At 38.7% G+C, this 21037-nt stretch overlaps 1 protein-coding gene across 2 annotated transcripts in view; it reads right to left on the minus strand.

Moving 5' to 3' along the window:
- Positions 1-11468, minus strand: part of LOC128699105 (dehydrogenase/reductase SDR family member 7) — a 72637-nt gene extending 61169 nt beyond the window's left edge. Inside the window, exons 1-2 of one of the 2 annotated variants that reach the window (XM_053791621.2) lie at positions 11270-11468; positions 885-1023 (exon numbers count right to left, since the gene is read on the minus strand). In XM_053791621.2, coding sequence (XP_053647596.1) covers positions 885-997 — 113 coding nt within the window. In that variant the 5' untranslated portion in view covers positions 998-1023; positions 11270-11468. The remainder of the gene's footprint in view (positions 1-884; positions 1024-11269) is intronic. The other variant, XM_053791620.2, reaches the window with a different exon arrangement.
- Positions 11469-21037: the final 9569 nt, after the last annotated feature.

Below are 21037 nucleotides of genomic sequence, written 5' to 3' on the forward strand. Positions count from 1 at the left end.
TTTTCTAGTCTTGTTGATTCTGCTGTATGCTGGTTTTAGATGAATTAACTGCAGCCTTAATTCAATTGTGTGAGAATATTCATCTTAACTAGCTCCTGTTTTTTTTTGCTCTTATAGTCAGTGCAGCAAATGTACTTCTATTTTTAGATGTTATAAACTGAAACTGCCAAAACAACAAGGCATTTGGAACAAGGTTAACATTTTTTTATGAATATAATAATAATAATAATAATAATAATATAGGTAGTAGGTTGGTAGACAGCAACCGCCCAGGGAGGTACTACCGTCCTGCCAAGCGAGTGTAAAACAGAAGCCTGTAACTGTTTTACATGATGGTAGGATTGCTGGTGTCTTTTTTTTCTGTCTCATACACATGCAAGATTTCAGGTACGTCTTGCTACTTCTACTTACACTTAGGTCACACTACACATGCATGTACAAGCATATATATATATACACACACCCCTTTGGGTTTTCTTCTATTTTCTTTCTAGTTCTTGTTCTTGTTTATTTCCTCTTACCTCCATGGGGAAGTGGAACAGAATTCTTCCTCCGTAAGCCATGCATGTTGTAAGAGGTGACTAAAATGCCGGGAGCAAGGGGCTAGTAACCTCTTCTCCTGTATATATTACTAAATGTAAAAGGAGAAACTTTCCTTTTTCCTTTTGGGCCACCCCACCTCGGTGGGATATGGCCGGTGTGTTGAAAGAAGGAAAGAATAATAACAATAATAATAATAAGTCAAAAGTACATGTGTAGGCCAGCTGGCCCACATTAGCACTTAAGACAAACTACAACACAAAAAAAGATCAGTATTAATAACATTCATAACCACAATTAAAACCATACACTAGTGTAACAACACAATGTATTAGCCTTCTTACCGCAGAAAAGCTAAGAAGCTGATGAGGAGAATTATCTGATAGAACGTGCAGCATCCCAGTAGTAGATGCAGCAGACCAACAAGTCCAAGTGCCACATAGAACCAGTCAACCATCTTTGATGATTATCAGGGTGGAGTGCCTGAAAAATTTAGTTGTATACAAACAGTACCTTACACACAGCAGTTGTTAAAAATCATAATTAGTCTAGCATCTTTCCAGAACTCACTCACCTGTCTACATAAATTCTTTTGGCATTAACTGGTAATAAAACTTAATGCTTTTGTGAAAATTCGAGTAAAATAACAGTGCCAGCTGGTACAGGTCCGGCATCATTGGGACCTGAAGTGTGCTGGATTATTGAGTTTGCCGGATTACTGAGTGGTTAGGTTAGAATACACTTAATAAAATTAACCAACTTGATTTACACAAGAAAGTTCGAATGTTTCCACTGCTTTGAGCTCAATTTCAAGGTACTTTTCACTGTGAAACCAATAAAATCATATCTATTTCTGTAATACAGTAGACCATCATTAAACACAGTTGTTACATTCCTGAAAACACTGTGTTAAGTAAAACCGTGTCAGATGAACTGAAGAACTTATGGGAAAAATTGGGTTACATTCCTGAGAGCCCCAAAAATGCCAAACAACTTTTTTTAGGCCTCCACATCTTACAAAAATAAAAGTGAAAATGTAATTGTAGTTCATTGTTATGATGTATTATGTTGTTTTTACTGCTTAAGACTACAAATGTAACAGAAATAATAGTATTTCTTACCTTAAATTGTGGGTGCTGGTGTTTGTGGATGATTGTGAAGAAAGTGGAGAGTTATGCTGTGGCCCTACTGGGCTGAGGTGGATGGTAGAGGTTCTGGTATTGAAGTTGAACATTGTACTGGAGTGTCTAACTTTAAGTCATTCAATCAAGTTATTCAGTAAGTCGGTCAAGTGATTCAGCAAGTCAGTTAAGTCATTCAGTAAGTCAGTCAAGTCATTCAGTAAGTCAGTCATTCAGTCAGTAAGTCAGTCACACAAACTTATGTTTGCCTCTTTTTTATGTGTACAAAGTAACATTTCATTAAGGCCACAGGATGTCTCATCTAATACTATCTTTGTTTCCTTCGTTAATTCTAAGACTTAAATGCTTACACCTTTTCTTGCCACTTTGAGCAACACTGATATGCTTACTGGGTGTCATGATTGCTTGGCAGATACAAGATATAGCAATTAAAAGATCAAAACACGATTCACAATCACAAGCTTGTAGCAGAGAAACTGGACTGGACACGTATGAAGTACGAGTGCTTTGATGGTGGGGTGGTGTCGGGGGGTGGCTGCAGATGCCAGGAGATCTCCCCAGCTGAACCACAACAAGGTGGCTGCTTGAGAAAAGTGAAGTTTTTTTCCCCTCCCCGCAAACTGAACCGTGTTAAATACATCATACAACGTGTTACATAAAATTGTGCCACAATTCTTCAATCATGCTATGCCCAAATCGTGCCAAATAAACTCGTGCTAAATGACGGTCTACTGTAAATCTTCCATTCTTTCAAATGAGATAAAAAAAAAAACGAGAATATAACCATGAAAACCACACAAAAATATACCGCAAAGATGCAGCTAATGGGTGAGAAGTGAACTCCCTAATTTGTCCAATTTTTTTTTAATTTTTGGTGTACGTTAAGAAGCATCTTTCCACCACAAACAACTGAGAGAAAAATAATAATAATAATAATAAATCTTTATTTACTACAAGTACATGTACATGGTATACAGGCCTAGCTGACATCAGTGACATACTACTATATAGAAAGCTCTTGTTATGCTAAGCATTTCAGGCAAATTAGGCCAGTGTCCCAGGATAAGACCCACACTAGTCCACTAACACCTGGGCACCCATTTACTGATGGGTGAACAAAGACAACAGGTGTAAAGTAACACATCCAATGTTTCTACCCTGGCCAGGAATTGAATATTTACCAAAAATCATGTATGGCAAGCCCAAGCCAGGTACTAGAAATAAGCCACTGACTATTTTGGGTTATCCTAGGTTCTCTACACATATGTTGCTATGTATGATGATCTAAATAGACAAAATAGCTTTTTTGTTTCAGTTTTATGGTGCAGTACGAGTGTGTATCACAGTTAGCCATGTGCTATACTTCGTTTTCTCTAATATAAACCCCCAAGACAGGGATAGGAGAATGGTACTTGTATCCTATATCATCTTCATACCTCTGTCAAGGCGCTTGGCATTATGCCAAATATTATTAATTCTGGAGTATTTAACATGTTTTTATGTTATTTATATTGTTTATTATGTCGTATTAGATCAACTGTGATAGGCAAATAAGCCGTAGTGTTGATATTAGCGTAATAATAAAGCATATTCCCCTGTATCACGAGACTGAGCTCATGGGAACCAACAGTGGCTTCAAAGCCACCTTATCTTTTATGGACAATGTACATGTACTGTGTATGTGCTTTACACAATGAGAAACATTTATTTGTTGGAACCATGGGTTATGCTAAAAGCAGGGTATGACAATAAATAGGGAAAAAGAAACTGGAATGACTTGCAAAGCAAGTAGCGCCACCAAACAGTGCCAGCAGTTGGTGTGGCGACCCTGGAAATTTGAAATTATGTTAGCCGACATTAGTGCTGAATAATTGATGGAACTGGATGTCTGACTGCTGGATTTGTGATGGTAGACCTGTAGTTTTACATTTAACCTTTAAGGTCAGGTTTTGTGTTTAATATAGAGAAAAATGAGTAGAATAACTTAGCTGGTTTACTGAAAAATACTGTAAAACAAAAATCAAGCCCACAGATAACTTTAAAATATGATCACTGGAAGACAGTTCTGGAGTAGAGAGATAAACAAGAATAAACTTTACTTTATAACATAGTATCAATTTTGTGATATCCAAAACACAGTGGATTTGTTTGAGTTTTCCCAAAATAATATAGTATGCTGGTAGCTCTACAAACCCAACTTTTGCGAAGCATAAAGTCTAAAGCTAAAAGAGAATGAGTGCAATATTATTGGCCCATTTAATTTGCCAACTGCCAAATTTAAAAGAAATACAGTAAGGCCCCGCTTTACGGCGCTTTTCCGTGACCTCATTTATTATGTCAGGAAACTTTCCAAAATTTCAAGTGTTTTAAAGTTACTGCATATTTTATATGTACTCTGATATTTATACTTAAGTGTACCTGTACTTAAATATACTTACACACTGTGCTGGTGTGCAGGTACACATTAAAATCGCTAAGTCTCTCTCTACTCATGACGCCAATACTACATAATAACAACCACTCTTTGGCACACTAAATGTCTTATGTTACATCAATATAGGCATTTTCATTAATCCACCTATGATATTCTCCTCAAAATTGTATATGAAACCCATAACATAGCATATAAACATGATACATACACTCACAGAATAAAAATTGACGTAAATATGAGATTTGTTTACCAAGCAGCTGAGTAGATAGTGTCGGAAGAATTATGTTTTCTCTAGTCAAACTGGGGGATACCTGTAGAAAAATATTCTTTTCGTATGCCTTTACTCTATATATAGCAATTCACGACCCTTGTGGGTTTAGTGCTCTTTATAATAATAATAATAATAATAATAATAATAATAATAATAATAATAATAATATTATTATTATTATTATTATTATTATCTTCATTCACTCTAAAAATGGTGTGTTGCTCTTTGTTTATTCTGAACTAACTTGTACAACTTGTACACAATGTAAGAATATTTATATTGTGAGGTAATTATTCTTATAATAAAAAAATATTGAGGTAAATGTTTTACAAACTCTTACAAATGGACGTGAATGAACTAAAAGTAGACACATATTAATACGCATTTATTTCACCTGACCAAGTGATCGTCCACTACCTGTTCAGTTTGTGTTCTTACATTGTCTCAACTCTGTATCTCGTTCTCTCTCTCGTTTACTCTTTTGTTAACTAGTTAGCTCTAACTAACTTGTACACAACCTAACTTGTACAACTTTTACACAATGTAAGAATATTTATATTGTGAGGTAATTATTCTTATAATAAAAAAAATATTGAGGTAAATGTTTTACAAACTCTTACAAATGGACGTGAATGAACTAAAACTAGACACATATTAATACGCATTTATTTCACCTGACCAAGTGATCGTCCACTACCTGTTCAGTTTGTGTTCTAACATTGTCTCAACTCTGTATCTCATTCTCTCTCTCGTTTACTCTTTCGTTAACTAGTTAGCTCTCTTTGACGATGGCGTCTAAGGTTAGCTGTGATAAAAAGAGAAGTCGTAAGCCTCTTGCTTTAAGTGCCAAGTTAGAGGATGATGGTGTGCTATTCTGATTTTATTCAATAAACACCCTGCCACTCACCTCTCACACATTAATATTAATATTTTAAGGTAAGTAATAAGTGTACTCTGTGTGTATCTTACCTTTTATTGTGTTTTTAATGCCTATTTCTATTGCTAACTTAATATAAGTTAGTGTAAACTTGTTGTCTGGCAGTTATTGCATATTTTATATACTCTGATAATAATACTTGTGGACCTGTGTGGTAGCCGGGTGGAGGGACAACATTACGTTTTCTCTGCTCAGCCATCAGAGAAAACATATGAATCTGCGTTTGGCCCAGCCACTCCCTCACTCAGCTTTTGTTTACAATTTTCGGCATGAATTATTCATTACTTCTACCTTCGTTTATGATGGCATCTAAAGGTAGTTGTTAGAAATGATTAAATTCAGTGAACAAGGCATGTCGATGTTAATAATATGGCTCTGGGCCACAGTGTAGGTAGCCGGTAGGTGTAGCCCAGTCTACACCTACCGGCTACCTACAAATAAATACTACCTACAAATAAATACTACACCTACAACTAAATACTACTCACCTCTCTTCCTATATTAAGACTACACATATTTTAAAGTAAATAATGAGTGTACTGTATGTGTATTTTACCTCTGGGATGTTTTAAATATCATATATTAAGTATGAGACGGGGAGCCAGGGCTACCTACACCTGGGCTACCTGCACCTGACTTCCTACAAATAAGTACTACTCACCTCTCTCCCTACATTAAGATTACAAATACTTTAAGATAAGTAATGAATTTACTGTGAATGTATTTTACTTTGTGTGTTTTTAATGCTTGGTTCTATTACAAACTTAATATAATTTAGTGTATACTTGTTGTCTGGCATTTATATGCATTTATAAATGGAAAAAAATGGTGTTCTGCCTTCCGGCGATGTCTGCTTTCCGGCGACAGCCTGGAACCTAACCCGCTGTATAAGTGGGGCCCTACTGTATTATAAAACAAAGCCAACAGGCAGCTTCAAAAAAGGATCAACTAAGGACAATTTTAGTATCTAAAGGGAGATGAAAATAAATAATAACTAAAATGGCATATGAAGGAGAAACAAGAGGGAAAACAGATGAGCAAGTGCAAGTACTGGGAAGATGGAGAGAATATTCTGACAAGTTTTTGAATGTTATTGATGAAAGGAAGGTATTCATTCCACACACTGTACAGGGAAGAAAAGCTTGTACATGACTGGAGGAGGAGCCTTAGGTGGATGTGGGGAAAAGTGCACGAGTTAATGGGTAGCACAAAATAGGGTAAACCAACGGGAGTCAACAGGATAAAGACAGAAATAATAAAAGCAGGTGGACATATAACGTTTGAGTGGTTGGTGTATTTCTCCAATATATGCATGAAAGATGGAGACATACCCAAGGATTGGCAGAGAGTATGCAGAGAATGTAAGAGAGAATGTATGAGAGAATGTAAGAATTAAAAGGAGATAAGCATGTTGAGTATTCCAGGTCAAGTCTACGGTAGAATTATTATTGACGGAGTCAGGGGTAGACAAAATAGGATTGCAGAGGAGCAAAGAGGATATAATAAGGGTAGGGAATGTGAAGACCAAAGTGTTTACACTGAATCATAATACTGAATAATACACCTGGAGTTTACCTGGAGAGAGTTTCGAGGGTCAACGCCCCCGCGGCCCGGTCTGTGACCAGGCCTCCTGGTGGATCAGCGCCTGATCAACCAGGCTGTTGCTGCTGGCTGCACGCAAACCAATGTACGAGCCACAGCCCGGCTGATCAGGAACTGACTTTAGGTGCTTGTCCAGTGCCAGCTTGAAGACTGCCAGGGGTCTGTTGGTAATCCCCCTTATGTGTGCTGGGAGGCAGTTGAACAGTCTTGGGCCCCTGACACTTATTGTATGGTCTCTTAACGTGCTAGTGACACCCCTGCTTTTCATTGGGGGGATAGTGCATCGTCTGCCAAGTCTTTTGCTTTCGTAGTGAGTGATTTTCGTGTGCAAGTTCGGTACTAGTCCCTCTAGGATTTTCCAGGTGTATATAATCATGTATCTCTCCCTCCTGCGTTCCAGGGAATACAGGTTTAGAAACCTCAAGCGCTCCCAGTAATTGAGGTGTTTTATCTCCGTTATGCGCGCCGTGAAAGTTCTCTGTACATTTTCTAGGTCGGCAATTTCACCTGCCTTGAAAGGTGCTGTTAGAGTGCAGCAATATTCCAGCCTAGATAGAACAAGTGACCTGAAGAGTGTCATCATGGGCTTGGCCTCCCTAGTTTTGAAGGTTCTCATTATCCATCCTGTCATTTTTCTAGCAGATGCAATTGATACAATGTTATGGTCCTTGAAGGTGAGATAAGGGCAAAGAGTTCTTTGTTGCTTTTATGCATTTAGAAAAGGCAGATGATAGGGTGTAAAGGGAATCAGTGTTGCAAATACAGTGGAACCTCGTTTTTCGGCCGTAATCCATTCCAGGTCAGCCTAAATTCGAAACAGCCTAAATTCAAAGCAATATTTCCCATAAGAATTAATGTAAATACAATTAATCTGTTCCAGACACCCAAAAATATTCACAAAAAATACATTTTTTAACCCTTTCAGAGTTTCAGACGTACTAGTATGGCTTACGCACCAGGGTTTTTGACGTAATACTATGTCTAAATTCTAGCGCCCTCAAATCTGGGTCTATGTGGTCAGTGTGCGCAGTATAAAAAAAAATCCTGCAGCACACAGTGTGTAATGAAGAAAAAAAAAACTTTGACCATGTTTTTGGATTAAAACAGCGACTTTGCACTGTATTTTTGTATGGTATTTATTGTTGTACAGTGGACCCCAACCTTACGATATTAATCCGTTCCTGAATGCTCATCGTATGCTGAAATTATTGTACGATAGTACGATAATGGTACGACAGTACATATTTCCCACCCTTTTTACATATGATCGCTTGAGAGATGGTATCTCCTGCTATCTGTTTTTCGTTTATCCACACTAATAACAGTCTCTCAACATCTTCGAGTGCTTGCGATCTCGGTTTCGAAAACTGCACCTTTTGCAAGAACAGCTTCCTTGATTGCTGTTTTGTTGGCCACAATAATAGCGATGGTTGACTGGGGTTTGGTATACAACCTGGCCAGCTCCGGGACATGCACTCCACTTTCGTACTTAGCAATTATCTCTTTCTTCATTTCCATAGTAATTTTCACCTTTTTTACTGCACGGTTGGCACTAGAAGCTTTCTTGGGGCCCATGGTGACTTATTTTGCAGGTACAATCACTAAAAATGCTGTGATAATATGAAATGTTCTGATTGTATGCATGGATGCGACCACACTGGCTGGCTTGTAAACACTGGCACCCACGGGGCAGCTGAGGCGTGCTCAGGCCACACGTGGGACGCGTCTCGGACGATTCGCGTGAGGTGAGTTTTTTAGCATGAGACGAGGCAAAATTTTTGCGTTAAAATGTATCGTATGCTGGATTTAACGTAAGGTGATGCCATCGTTGGCCGAGGGACCACTGTACTTCTTGAATAATTTCGCTAATATCATCTATACACTACGAAAGCAAAAGACTTGGCAGACGATGCACCATCCCCCCAATGAAAAGCAGGGGTGTCACTAGCACGTTAAGAGACCATACAATAAGTGTCAGGGGCCCGAGACTGTTCAACTGCCTCCCAGCACACATAAGGGGGATTACCAACAGACCCCTGGCAGTCTTCAAGCTGGCACTGGACAAGCACCTAAAGTCAGTTCCTGATCAGCCGGGCTGTGGCTCGTACGTTGGTTTGCGTGCAGCCAGCAGCAACAGCCTGGTTGATCAGGCTCTGATCCACCAGGAGGCCTGGTCACAGACCGGGCCGCGGGGGCGTTGACCCCCGGAACTCTCTCCAGGTAAACTCCAGGTATACAGCTTATTTATCTAATACACTTCATCTAATATGACATAAACAATATAAATAACATAGAAACCTGATATATACTCTAGAATGAATAAAATATGTCATTATGTAACAAGTGGAGGCGGCCACAACCGCCATCTAGTGACGGCCTTCTGAAACCGTCTATTATAATTATTATTATGTAGTACATTATTATTATACATGTATTATTATTATATGTATATTATTTTTATTGTATTATATTATACTATTATTATTATACATATTATTATTATACATATTATTATTATACATATTATTATTATTACAATATAAATAATTTGTAATTTTTATTCACACAAAAAAATATAAGATTTACTGTTATGCCTTATTGCAATAATTGTATAAATAATGTTAATCCATTCACGACTGCATACAGTAGGGCCCCACTTATACATTGGGTTAGGTTCCAAACTACCGCCGGAAAGCGCTGGAAAGCAGAGCGCCGTTTTTTCCATTTATAAATGCATATAAATGCCAGACAACAAGTTTACACTAAATTATATTAAGTTAGTAATAGAACTAGGCATTAAAAACACAAAAAGTAAAATACATACACAGTACATTCATTACTTATCTTAAAGTATTTGTAATCTTAATGTAGGGCGAGAGGTGAGTAGTACTTATTTGTATGAAGTCAGGTGTAGGTAGCCATGGCTCCCTGTGTCATACTTATGATATTTAAAATACACATACAGTACACTCATTATTTACCTTAAAATATGTGTAGTCTTAATGTAGGAAGAGAGGTGAGTAGTATTTATTTGTAGGAAGTCAGTGTAGGTACCCAAAACAGTACTGCCCTACACCCAATTATAGCATTCTCATACTGCAAACTACTTTTAGCAAACCACAATGTTATGTACCCATAATATAATATTCCCAGGAATATAATTGAATCATGTGGCCCGGTGGCCTGGTGGCTAAAGCTCCCGCTTCACACACGGAGGGCCCGGGTTCGATTCCCGGCGGGTGGAAACATTTCGACACGTTTCCTTACACCTGTTCACCTAGCAGCAAATAGGTACCTGGGTGTTAGTCGACTGGTGTGGGTCGCATCCTGGGGGACAAGATTAAGGACCCCAATGGAAATAAGTTAGACAGTCCTCGATGACGCACTGACTTTCTTGGGTTATCCTGGGTGGCTAGCCCTCCGGGGTTAAAAATCCGAACAAAATCTTATCTTATCTTATCTTATCATGTTTCATAAAAAGCAGTTTTGAAAATAATATGAATATTTCCTTTAGTTTATATAAATTAGATTCATTTACAATTAATAGAACTATTGTACAGGGGGTTCTAGTGGCCTGGTGGTTAAAGCTTCACACGGCGAGGGTCCGGGTTCAATTCCCAGCCAGAGTAGAAACACTGGGCGTGTTTTTTTTACACCTGTTGTCTATGTTCCCCATCAGTAAAATGGTACCTGGGTGTTAGTGGACTGGTGTGGGTCGCATCCTGGGACACTGACCTAATTTGCCCGAAATGTTAAGTAAGTAAGTTTATTCAGGTATACACAAATACAGTTACATAGAATTATCATACATAGCAGCATATGTGTAGAGACCCTAGGATAACCCAAAAAAGTCAGACAGAGTGACTTATTTCCATTGGGGTCCTTTTACCTTATTATTATAATATAAAGGTTATAATATTTTCTTATTATTCTACAATGAAGATAACATCTTATTATCATACTAAAAAGACTATCTACTACACCAAGGTCATTAAGACTATCTACAATACGAGGGTCATTACTAGGAATAAGGTCAAATTTACACGTATGTTAGCTAAACAAGTTAGCATAACAAATGACTTTCTATATAATAGTATGTCACTGATGTCAGCTAGGCCTATATACCTAATACATGTACTTGTAGTAAATAAATATATTATTATTATTATTAACTATGATAAATTCCTTTAGTATTCAGTAGTCAGTAAGCCATTAAATTAAGTCTGCCCATAATGTCCAGGCATGATAGAGGCTCTCTCTGCACTGCAGCTCATTATTGTAAATACATAATCTCAATGTACTACTTGCAAAGAAACAAAATTTGATTTGACTGAATACCGTACCTGTAAAAGATGTCACTTTCCTTATTTTCTACTTTTCTTCTTAGTCACTTGGGTTTACAAGGGCCACTGACAGCTTACGCTGTATCCAGCTCCGCTTTACTTTGTAAGATAAGAGAATAGTTGTCACTTTCTAAATAGAAACAGAAATTAGAAGATCCCAAATAGACGAGGTGGAATTTTCTCGCCAAGCCCCAGCAGAGTCAGGACCTCCATACATCTGAATAACCCAAAGTCAGACAAAATGACTCATTTCCATTGGGGTCCATTTAATACTTTTTTATTATACTATAAAGGAGATCATATCTTTTTATTATACTATAAAGGAGATGTACTAGGAATAAGGTAAAATGAGTTAATATTTACATTTGTGATAGTTAAAAAAATAAAAAATCATTCTCCTCCCTTTCTGTCGCTATATTCATTAGGCACCTTTTGGCTTTCTTCTTGAACTGGTTCATGCTATAACTGGCTTTGACATGTGCAGGCAGTCTGTTCCATTCCTTTACTGATGTACAATGAAAGGTGTTTGAAACCTGTCCACTGACTGTGGGTACTACAAGGTTGTGCTGTCTCCACCTAGTACTGTGATTGCTTTGGCTCCCAACCTTAACAAAGTTGGTAGAAAGATATTCTGGACACTGTGAATAATTTTATAAACCTGATTTAACTTCAGTTGTTTTACTCTTGTCTTCAACATTCAGCATATCCAATTGTTGTAATTCATCCTAGCGTACATGCTCTCCTGGACCCAGGTCCAGGATGAATCTTATCATTTTGTTCTGGGCGATTTGCAGTTTATCATTTTTTTTTATGTCAAGAGTAATCCATATGACATTGTATAAGAGCTAGACATAGGGTCCTGCGAGCCTCAGTAGGTAGACACTGTGCTTGTTTGTACAGCAACTTCAGTCTGGCATTCCCTTTCTTTACTACACTGTTCCTTATCAGTTCTCCTTACATACATGGTTCAAAAGGGATTCCCAGATATTTTACTGAGGAAACTGAAGTGATGGGTTACCCATTACATCCTGGGACACTGATTTAATTTGCCCGAAATGCTTTGCATAACAAGGGGCTTTCTATATAGTGGTATGTCAGTGATGTCAGCTAGGACTGTATACCTTCTACATGTACTTGTAGTAAATACAGATATTATTATTATTATAATTATTATTATTATTATTATTATTATTATTATTATTATTTACCCTTCTCAGTTTATGTTTAGTATATTGATTCAGGTATACACAAATACAGTTGCGTTGATTATCATACATAGCAGCATATGAGTAGAAAGAACCTAGGATAACCCAAAAAAGTAAGACAGAATGACTTATTTCCATTGGGGTTGTTCTTATTTCCAATGAGTGCCAAAGCGTATGGCTTCTGTTTTTCCGAGGTGTAACGATAGTTTGTTGTCTACTAACCATTCGCTGCAGGACTTCAGTTCCAGTGTTAATGTGTTATTACATTAGCTATATCTTATCTTGTGGGTCTTTACCTGACACTAACAGAGCACTGTCATCCGCATACAGTAGGAGTTTGCAACTTGTGAGTTCATTACCTTTGTAACTTGTGAGTTCATTACCTTGTACCTAGTTCAGCCATCAAAACTTTGGAGCCCGGTCCCTGGACCCATTGTGTACCTCTGTAATCTGTAAATACCTTTGTAACTTGTCATGATTGTGACTAGACCTACCTGGAGTTCATTACCTTTGTAAATTGTGAGAGTTCATTACCTTTGTAAATTGTGAATTCATTACCTCTGTAACTTGCTCAGCTATCAAAACTTTGAGGCCCAGTCCCTGGACCAATTATGTACCTCTGTAATCTTTTGACTACCGCCCACAGGATGGGTATGGGGTGCATAATAAACATATTAAACTAACTAACACTGATGGGCATGGCATTTACCTAACAGAGGAATAACAAGGGACCCAGAATACTACCTTGGTGAGCTCCATATGCTATCGGCAGGGGTTCTGATTCTGTTTTTTTTTTTCTGGAAATTTCTGTGCGAACTGTCCCCACGTAAGCTGCTACCGTGGCAAGTGCTGTTGACACTAAACACCCTGAGATTAATCCTCTCAGGCTCACAAGTGGCTCTTACAACATATTTCTAGTTACTACTTCTTTTGTAAGAAATTCCACACTTTACAAGAGTGAAGGGTTAACTCGGTTGTATGGAGCACTATGTTCCTTTACCCTCAGTCCCTCATTAGAGAAGGACTTAAGGTGTTTGCTTGTCCGCCTGGTTTATCCCGCAAACGTCCTCAACCCACATTCCCGCAGTAATACTGGATAGCTATGCTGACAGGAAACGGAGGACTGGTGTGCCTGGATACAGGTGAGTAGCCACAGTACTTGTGTAAGCTTCTTAAGATTTTGTCGACCCAGTCCAAGTGTATTAACGCTGGTTCTCTGGATGTTATACACGTCATGTCTTCTCATTGTGAGGTGTCTGAGCTTCAACTGACGCTAGTGTCTACCTAACGTCCGTATTCATTATTTAATTTTTGGGTTTCCAGTTATCTAATATTCGCCTATATTTAAGGCCTAATCCTACCTGGCACTGGACAAGCACCTAAAGTCGGTACCTGACCAGCCGGGCTGTGGCTTGTACGTTCGTTTGCGTGCAGCCAGCAGTAACAGCCTGGTTGATCAGGCTCTGATCCACCAGGAGGCCTGGTCACAGACCGTTGGATACAACGTTAGTGTAATGGGAAGGAATTTTCGTGCTCTAGAGGTTAAAATTGGGCTGACACCTCTCAAATAGGAGGCGAAATTGTTGGATGTGCATTCCTGCATAACTTGAGATATCAGGCGACAGGACAGGACAACTCCAGGAACCTCAGATAAGTCTGTTATGTTATAACTCTGGCCAGTTGTTATTTTCATGTATAGACAGTGAGGTTTTCTGAGTATGATACAACTTAATCTCCAGTCAAATTGGTGAGTGTTATGATTAAGATATATTCTCCTTCTGTTATATAAATGTGCATTTATATATAATCATTTTTTAATTTAATATACAGTTCGCAAATTTATATATTTACCAGCATTCCTGGTGATGTATATTTCATTTAATTAATAGGTCCAGAGCAGAGGTGGTATTGCAATCTATTACTCTAACCAATTATCTTGTCTTAGCACCACTTGCTTTAGTGATGAATATGGGGAATACATTTTTGCTAATTTTACTGTAAAAAACCTTAAGACGCCTATAACAATCGGTGCCATTTACCGGATACCTCACACAAACATCCCAAATTTCAGTGAGAAATTAAAGTCACTAATAACAAACAGACAAATGAATAAGCACCACCTTCTCTTAGCTGGAGACTTCAACATCAACCTTGGCTTACTAGATGATCAGCCTGTAACTGATTTCATCAACAATATGAACAACACACTTCTCATACCAACAATAACTAAACCAACCAGGCTCACTGAGACAAGTGCAACCATAATAGACCACATATGGACCAATATACTAGCCCCCCTTAAATCAGGGATAATCACAGATAGCACTACAGACCACTACCCTACCTTCCTCCTGACAAACATTAGTAAACCACCACTTGAATACAACAAAGTCTCATTTAGACTCCATGACGAGGCCTCGGTAAGGAAGTTCACAGCTGACCTAGAGACTGTTGATTGGCCTACAGAATTCTCCAAGGCCAATGGTATTGATGACTGGACAGACATTTTTCTTAACAAATTACTTAGACTATACAACAAACATTGTCCTATAAAAACAAAACAGATCACAAACAAACGGCTTGGTTGCCCATGGCTAACCAGCACCATTCTGAAATCCATTGACAAGAAACACCAATATGAAAAGCAATATAGACAGGGCTTAATACACAAAGATATTCTTAAACACTATTCATCAGCTCTCACCAAAGTAATAAAGAAAGCCAAACAACTATACTACTCCAGTAGATTTACAGACACTAGAGGAGATATAAAAAAGACCTGGAAAACACTCTCTCAGATTCTAGGGACCCACAAACTGAGAAAAACCAAGAATATTGTCCTAACTAAACCTAATGAAACACCACTACATCCCACTGACACAGCTAACAAGATAAACGACTTCTTCTCAACCATAGGATCTAATCTCGCCAGTAAAATCCCACATACCAATGCCCATGCCGGGGACTACCTAGATGGGAATTTCCCTAATTCCTTCTATCTTGCACCAACTGAGCCCACGGAAGTCACTGAGATTATAAAGTCACTTAAAAATAACTCAGGGAATCTGTCTCATGTCCCACCATTACTGTACAAGAGAGCGGCCCATATCCTTTCGCATGCTATTTCATTACTTTTTAACAAGTCACTAGAGACTAGCACCTTCCCGAAACTACTCAAGATGGCAAGGGTTACACCAATACATAAAGGTGGTGACCCTACAGACTTAAACAACTATAGGCCAATATCTAACTTACCATTGCTATCCAAAATCTTTGAGAAACTCGTGCACAGGAGACTGTATTCATTTATAACGGCTCAAAACATACTCAACCCCTGCCAATTTGGATTCAGGAAAAATAAAAGCACTAATGATGCAATCATAAAAATGCTAGATCTGCTTTACACAGCATTGGAAAATAAGGAATATCCACTAGGAATTTTTATTGACCTAAGAAAAGTTTTTGACACAGTAGACCACGACATCCTACTCCACAAACTTGATCATTACGGTATAAGAGGCCATGCGCTTGCTTATTTCAAATCTTACATTACTAATAGGTATCAGTAGGTCACCATTAAAGACACAGCATCAGCAACACGGCCACTTGATACTGGAGTTCCGCAGGGAAGTGTCCTTGGTCCCCTGCTCTTCCTCATATACATCAATGACCTTCCAAACGTATCCCAACACCTGAAACCCATTCTCTTTGCTGATGACACGACTTATGTCATCTCTCACCCTAATCTTGCCACCCTCAACACCATTGTGAATGAGGAGCTGATTAAAATATCGACTTGGATGACAGCCAATAAACTTACGCTTAACACTGACAAAACCTACTATATTATGTTTGGTAGCAGAGCAGGAGATGCACAAATTAACCTTAAGATTGACAACACTCTAATTATCAGAAATAATGGGGGCAAATTCCTAGGCTTATACCTTGACAACAACCTGAATTTCAGCACCCATATCCAGCATATAACCAAAAAAGTATCCAAAACGGTTGGGATCCTCTCCAAGATACGATACTACGTGCCGCAAAATGCCCTTCTCACACTATACCACTCACTTATTTATCCATACCTCACCTATGCTATTTGTGCTTGGGGATCAATTGTGAGTTCATTACCTTTGTAAATTGTGAGTTCATTACCTCTGTAACTTGCTCAGCTATCAAAACTTTGGAGTCCAGTCCCTGGACCAATTATGTACCTCTGTAATCTTTTGACTACCGCCCACAGGATGGGTATGGGGTGCATAATAAACATATTAAACTAACTAAAGGATCAACTGCAGCAACACACCTAAAGCCAATAATAACCCAACAAAAAGCTGCAGTAAGAATAATCACTAAATCCCAGCCCTGGCAACACACCCCCCCACTCTTCATAGACCTAAACTTACTCCCAGTTCAGTACATCCACACTTACTACTGTGCAATCTACATCTACAGGGCCTTAAACTCTAATATCAACCTTGACCTAAAACGCTTTCTTGATAGTTGTGACAGAACCCACAGGCATAACACCAGACACAAACATCTCTACGACATTCCCCGTGTCCGACTAAACCTTTACAAAAATTCAATGTATGTCAAAGGCCCTAAAATCTGGAACACCCTACCTGAGAACTCTAGAACTGCAGACACATTCATCACCTTCAAAACTACCATTAGAAAACATCTTATCTCCCTGATACACCCCGTCAACAAACTACACGAATACCACCTGGTGGTTCACACTTACACTCACTCACCCATTTGACCATGAACAGAAATATTAATCTCAATCTTAAAATAATGAATCCTGTGATACTCCAATACTGAAACTATGTACTGTGCCAAAACAAAAGCATTCACATTGCTAAACTCACAAACTAGTATTTAGTCACTTAGCCATAATACCAACTTACCTCATAATTTGTAATATTTTACAATTAAGAATAAAACTAAGTCTGCCCGAAATGCCAAGCCATGCTAGGCGTTCTAATGGTACACTCTGTAATCACAATTTTACTACATGTAAACCACACAATAACCAAATTTCTGTAAACTCAGCATTGTAATACTTATAGAGAATAAACTTTGAATTTGAATTTGAATTTGAACTTGTGGATATAACAGTAGTAGGTATCGCAGGGGGACATTTTTTGCGACCTAAGTGTCCCAAATTCCTACTTGTCTAACTGATAAATAATAGTTATCATTATTCATTTACTGTTATGTATATAATTATACATCCAAGTAAATGCAATTTTCCACACCTCATTATCAGACCAAATTATAGTGTCGCTAATATTTATCTCCCAGAATTTATCTTTTAAATAATTAGCTAATTTGGCACCTATATAAATGGCTGATAATTCCAACTGAGGCAATGTACGAGCTTTAATTGGAGTCACTTTAACCTTAGATATAGCAGGAGAAATAGAATTATTACATTGCGTATAAGCGACTGCTCTATATGCCAATTTTGAAACATCCCAAAAAAATGTGCAATAAATTATCACCATCTTGACTTGCTACATTACGTGGGAATTCCAACATTGGTATTTTTCCATAATCACCTATTAATTCCTCCCATTTTTTAATAAATTCTTTTGGTAGTGTTTCATCCCAAGCACATCTAAGTTTTCATGCTTCTTTTTTTTTTTTTTTTTTTTTTTTTTTCGCCGGTATTCTCCCGGCCCGGGTCTTTTCCAAGTACATGTAGTGGTGACCCGGCCTTGGCTCCCTATCTGGGGAGTGTCTAGAGACTTAAGCCTCCCATGGGAGGAGGTACAAGTACCCCCTCATCTTTGGGACCAACTGTCCCCAGGCCTAGCCACATTCCCCGCCCTCACTGGGCTCGTAGGGAGAAGCTAGGCCTCTGGTCTGCCATCTGCCCCGCCCCAAAGGGGCTCGTGGGGATGGCAGTCTTGTGAGCTGCAGGTGGTAGCAAGCTCAGGCATCTCATGCTTCTTTTTTTTTTTTTTTTTTTTTTATTCACCGGTATTCTCCCGGCCCGGGTCTTTTCCAAGCAGTGGTGACCCGGCCTTGGCTCCCTATCTGGGGAGTGTCTCGAGACTTAAGTCTCCCATGGGAGGAAGGACAAGTACCTCCTCATCTTTGGGACCAAGTGTCCCCAGGCCTAGCCACATTCCCCGCCCTCACGGGGCTCGTAGGGAGAAGCTAGGCCTGTGGTCTGCCATCTACCCCGCCTCAAATGGGCTCGTGGGGATGGCAGTCTTATGAGCTGCAGATGGTAGCAAGCTCAGGCTACCACCATGCTTCTTTTTTTTTTTTTTTTTTTTTTTATTCGCCGGTATTCTCCCGGCCCAGGTCTTTTCCAAGTAGTGGTGACCCGGCCTTGGCTCCCTATCTGGGGAGTGTCTCGAGACTTAAGTCTCCCATGGGAGGAGGTAAAAGTACCCCCTCATCTTTGGGACAAACTGTCCCCAGGCCTAGCCACATTCCCCGCCCTCACGGGGCTCGTAGGGAGAAGCTAGGCCTCTGGTCTGCCATCTACCCCGCCCTAAAAGGGCTCGTGGGGATGGCAGTCTTATGAGCTGCAGATGGTAGCAAGCTCAGACTATATGCTTCTTGTATTAACAACTTCCCCTTTTACTGTAAGGGGTGATAATTAACATAGTGGATCGAACTATGTTTGGAAACTTCAGTAAGCAAGACTTTCTTTGTTAATTTATTGGGCATACTATAACAAATCTCCCTCAGTATCACAGGTTAATCCCAATAATAATAATAATTTATCTTTTTCTACATTGGACGTGTTTCCTTTCACTGGTTGTCAATGATCACTTTTTTTTTTTTTTTTATTCACCGGTATTCTCCCGGCCCCATCAGCAATAATGGGTACCTGGGTGTTAGTCGACTGGTGTGGGTCGCATCCTGGGACAAAACTGACTTACTTTGCCCGAAATGCTCTACATAACAAGCGGCTTTCTGTCATTGATGTCAGCTAGGACTGTATACCTTGCACATTATTATCATACATAGTAACATATGTGTAAATTACCTAGGATAACCAAAAAGGGCAGCCACTGACTTACTTCCATAATATATCTGGGATCGTGCAGACAATTAAGTACATCAAGTTACTGAAGAAATCTGAATACATTTCCCGCGCTATAACTTGTAAATGCATCGTCTGTTTGGTTTCAGATCTTCAAATTTATGTTTGCACTCAAACCATTCATTTTTAAAGCGAATTAAAATTGTTGATGCTCGAAGAGAGTTGTTAAGAAAATAAGTTTATTCAGGTAAAGGTACACATAAATACAGTTACATAAATTATCTGATTTTTTAACCCGGAGAATTAGCCATCCGGGATAACCCAAACTCATCTAATATACATAGTTTACCGTAAATAACATACAAGAATTTTAATTTTTCTAAGGTGGGCGTAAAATTTTGTTGAGTTACCCACTGGATGGTGACCAGAAACGTCGTCTGAGGTCTCCGTCAGGGGGAACTATGTTGTTTCTTGATGGATAAACATTTACTACCATAATAATTCATATAATTTTAAAACAGTTAATATTTTCTTTCTATATATAATAAAAAGCACTTTAAGTAATTAAACAAATATCTAGTTTTTAAAATTTTCCTCTAAATTTTTTTTTAAATTTACATAAATATTTCATACTTTTCTAGAAAGTAATATAAAAGTATTTACTAGCGAAAAATATCAGTATCTTATTATTACCTGTAATTTACCTGTAGACTATTTTTTGAGTCAATTAACTAGGTAGTTAATTGATTAATTAAATGATAATTAATGAGTTTACCTGAAGAGAGTTCCGAGGGTCAGCGCCCCCGCCGCCTGGTGTGGGAGAATATGTTCAGCGTTGTTTTTCTCCCAGCGTATATATGTATGAGCTCAATAACTATTTAAGAGAAATATTATTTTTTTGGTTACAGGATATATACCCTAAGAGGTTAATTTCTCAGTGATTACATGCCGAAAGTTTACTTTAATTCATTGATTAAAGCATTCTTGCCTCGTGGTGGATCAAGGCCTGATCAATCAGGCTGTTACTGTTGGCCGCACACAACCCGACGTACGAACCACAGCCTGGCTGGTCAGGTACTGACTTTAGGTGCCTGCCCAATGCCTTCTTCAAGACAGCCAGAGGTCTATTGGTGGTCCCATTTATGTATACTGGGAAGCACTTGAAAAGTCTTGGGCCCTGAACACTTATTGTGATGTCTATTATCGTGCTAGTGGCTCCCCTGCTTTTCATTGGGGAATGCTGCATTGTCTCCCGAGTCATTTGCTTTCAAAGGGAATGATTTTCGTGAACAAGAACAAGCGGCCTGAAGGGTGTCATCATGGGCTTGACAGCCCTAGTTTTGAAGGTTCTCATTATCCATCCTGTCATTTTTCTAGCAGATGCGATTGATACAATGTTATGGTCCTTGAAGGTGAGATCCTCCGACATGATCACTCCCAGGTCTTTGACGTTGGTGTTTCGCTCTATTTTGTGGCCAGAATTTGTTTTGTACTCTGATGAAGATTTAATTTCCTCATGTTTACCATATCTGAGTAATTGAAATTTCT

Source organism: Cherax quadricarinatus, chromosome 54 (genome assembly GCF_038502225.1).
Source record: "Cherax quadricarinatus isolate ZL_2023a chromosome 54, ASM3850222v1, whole genome shotgun sequence".
In the NCBI taxonomy this organism is placed as follows: Eukaryota; Metazoa; Arthropoda; class Malacostraca; order Decapoda; family Parastacidae; genus Cherax; species Cherax quadricarinatus.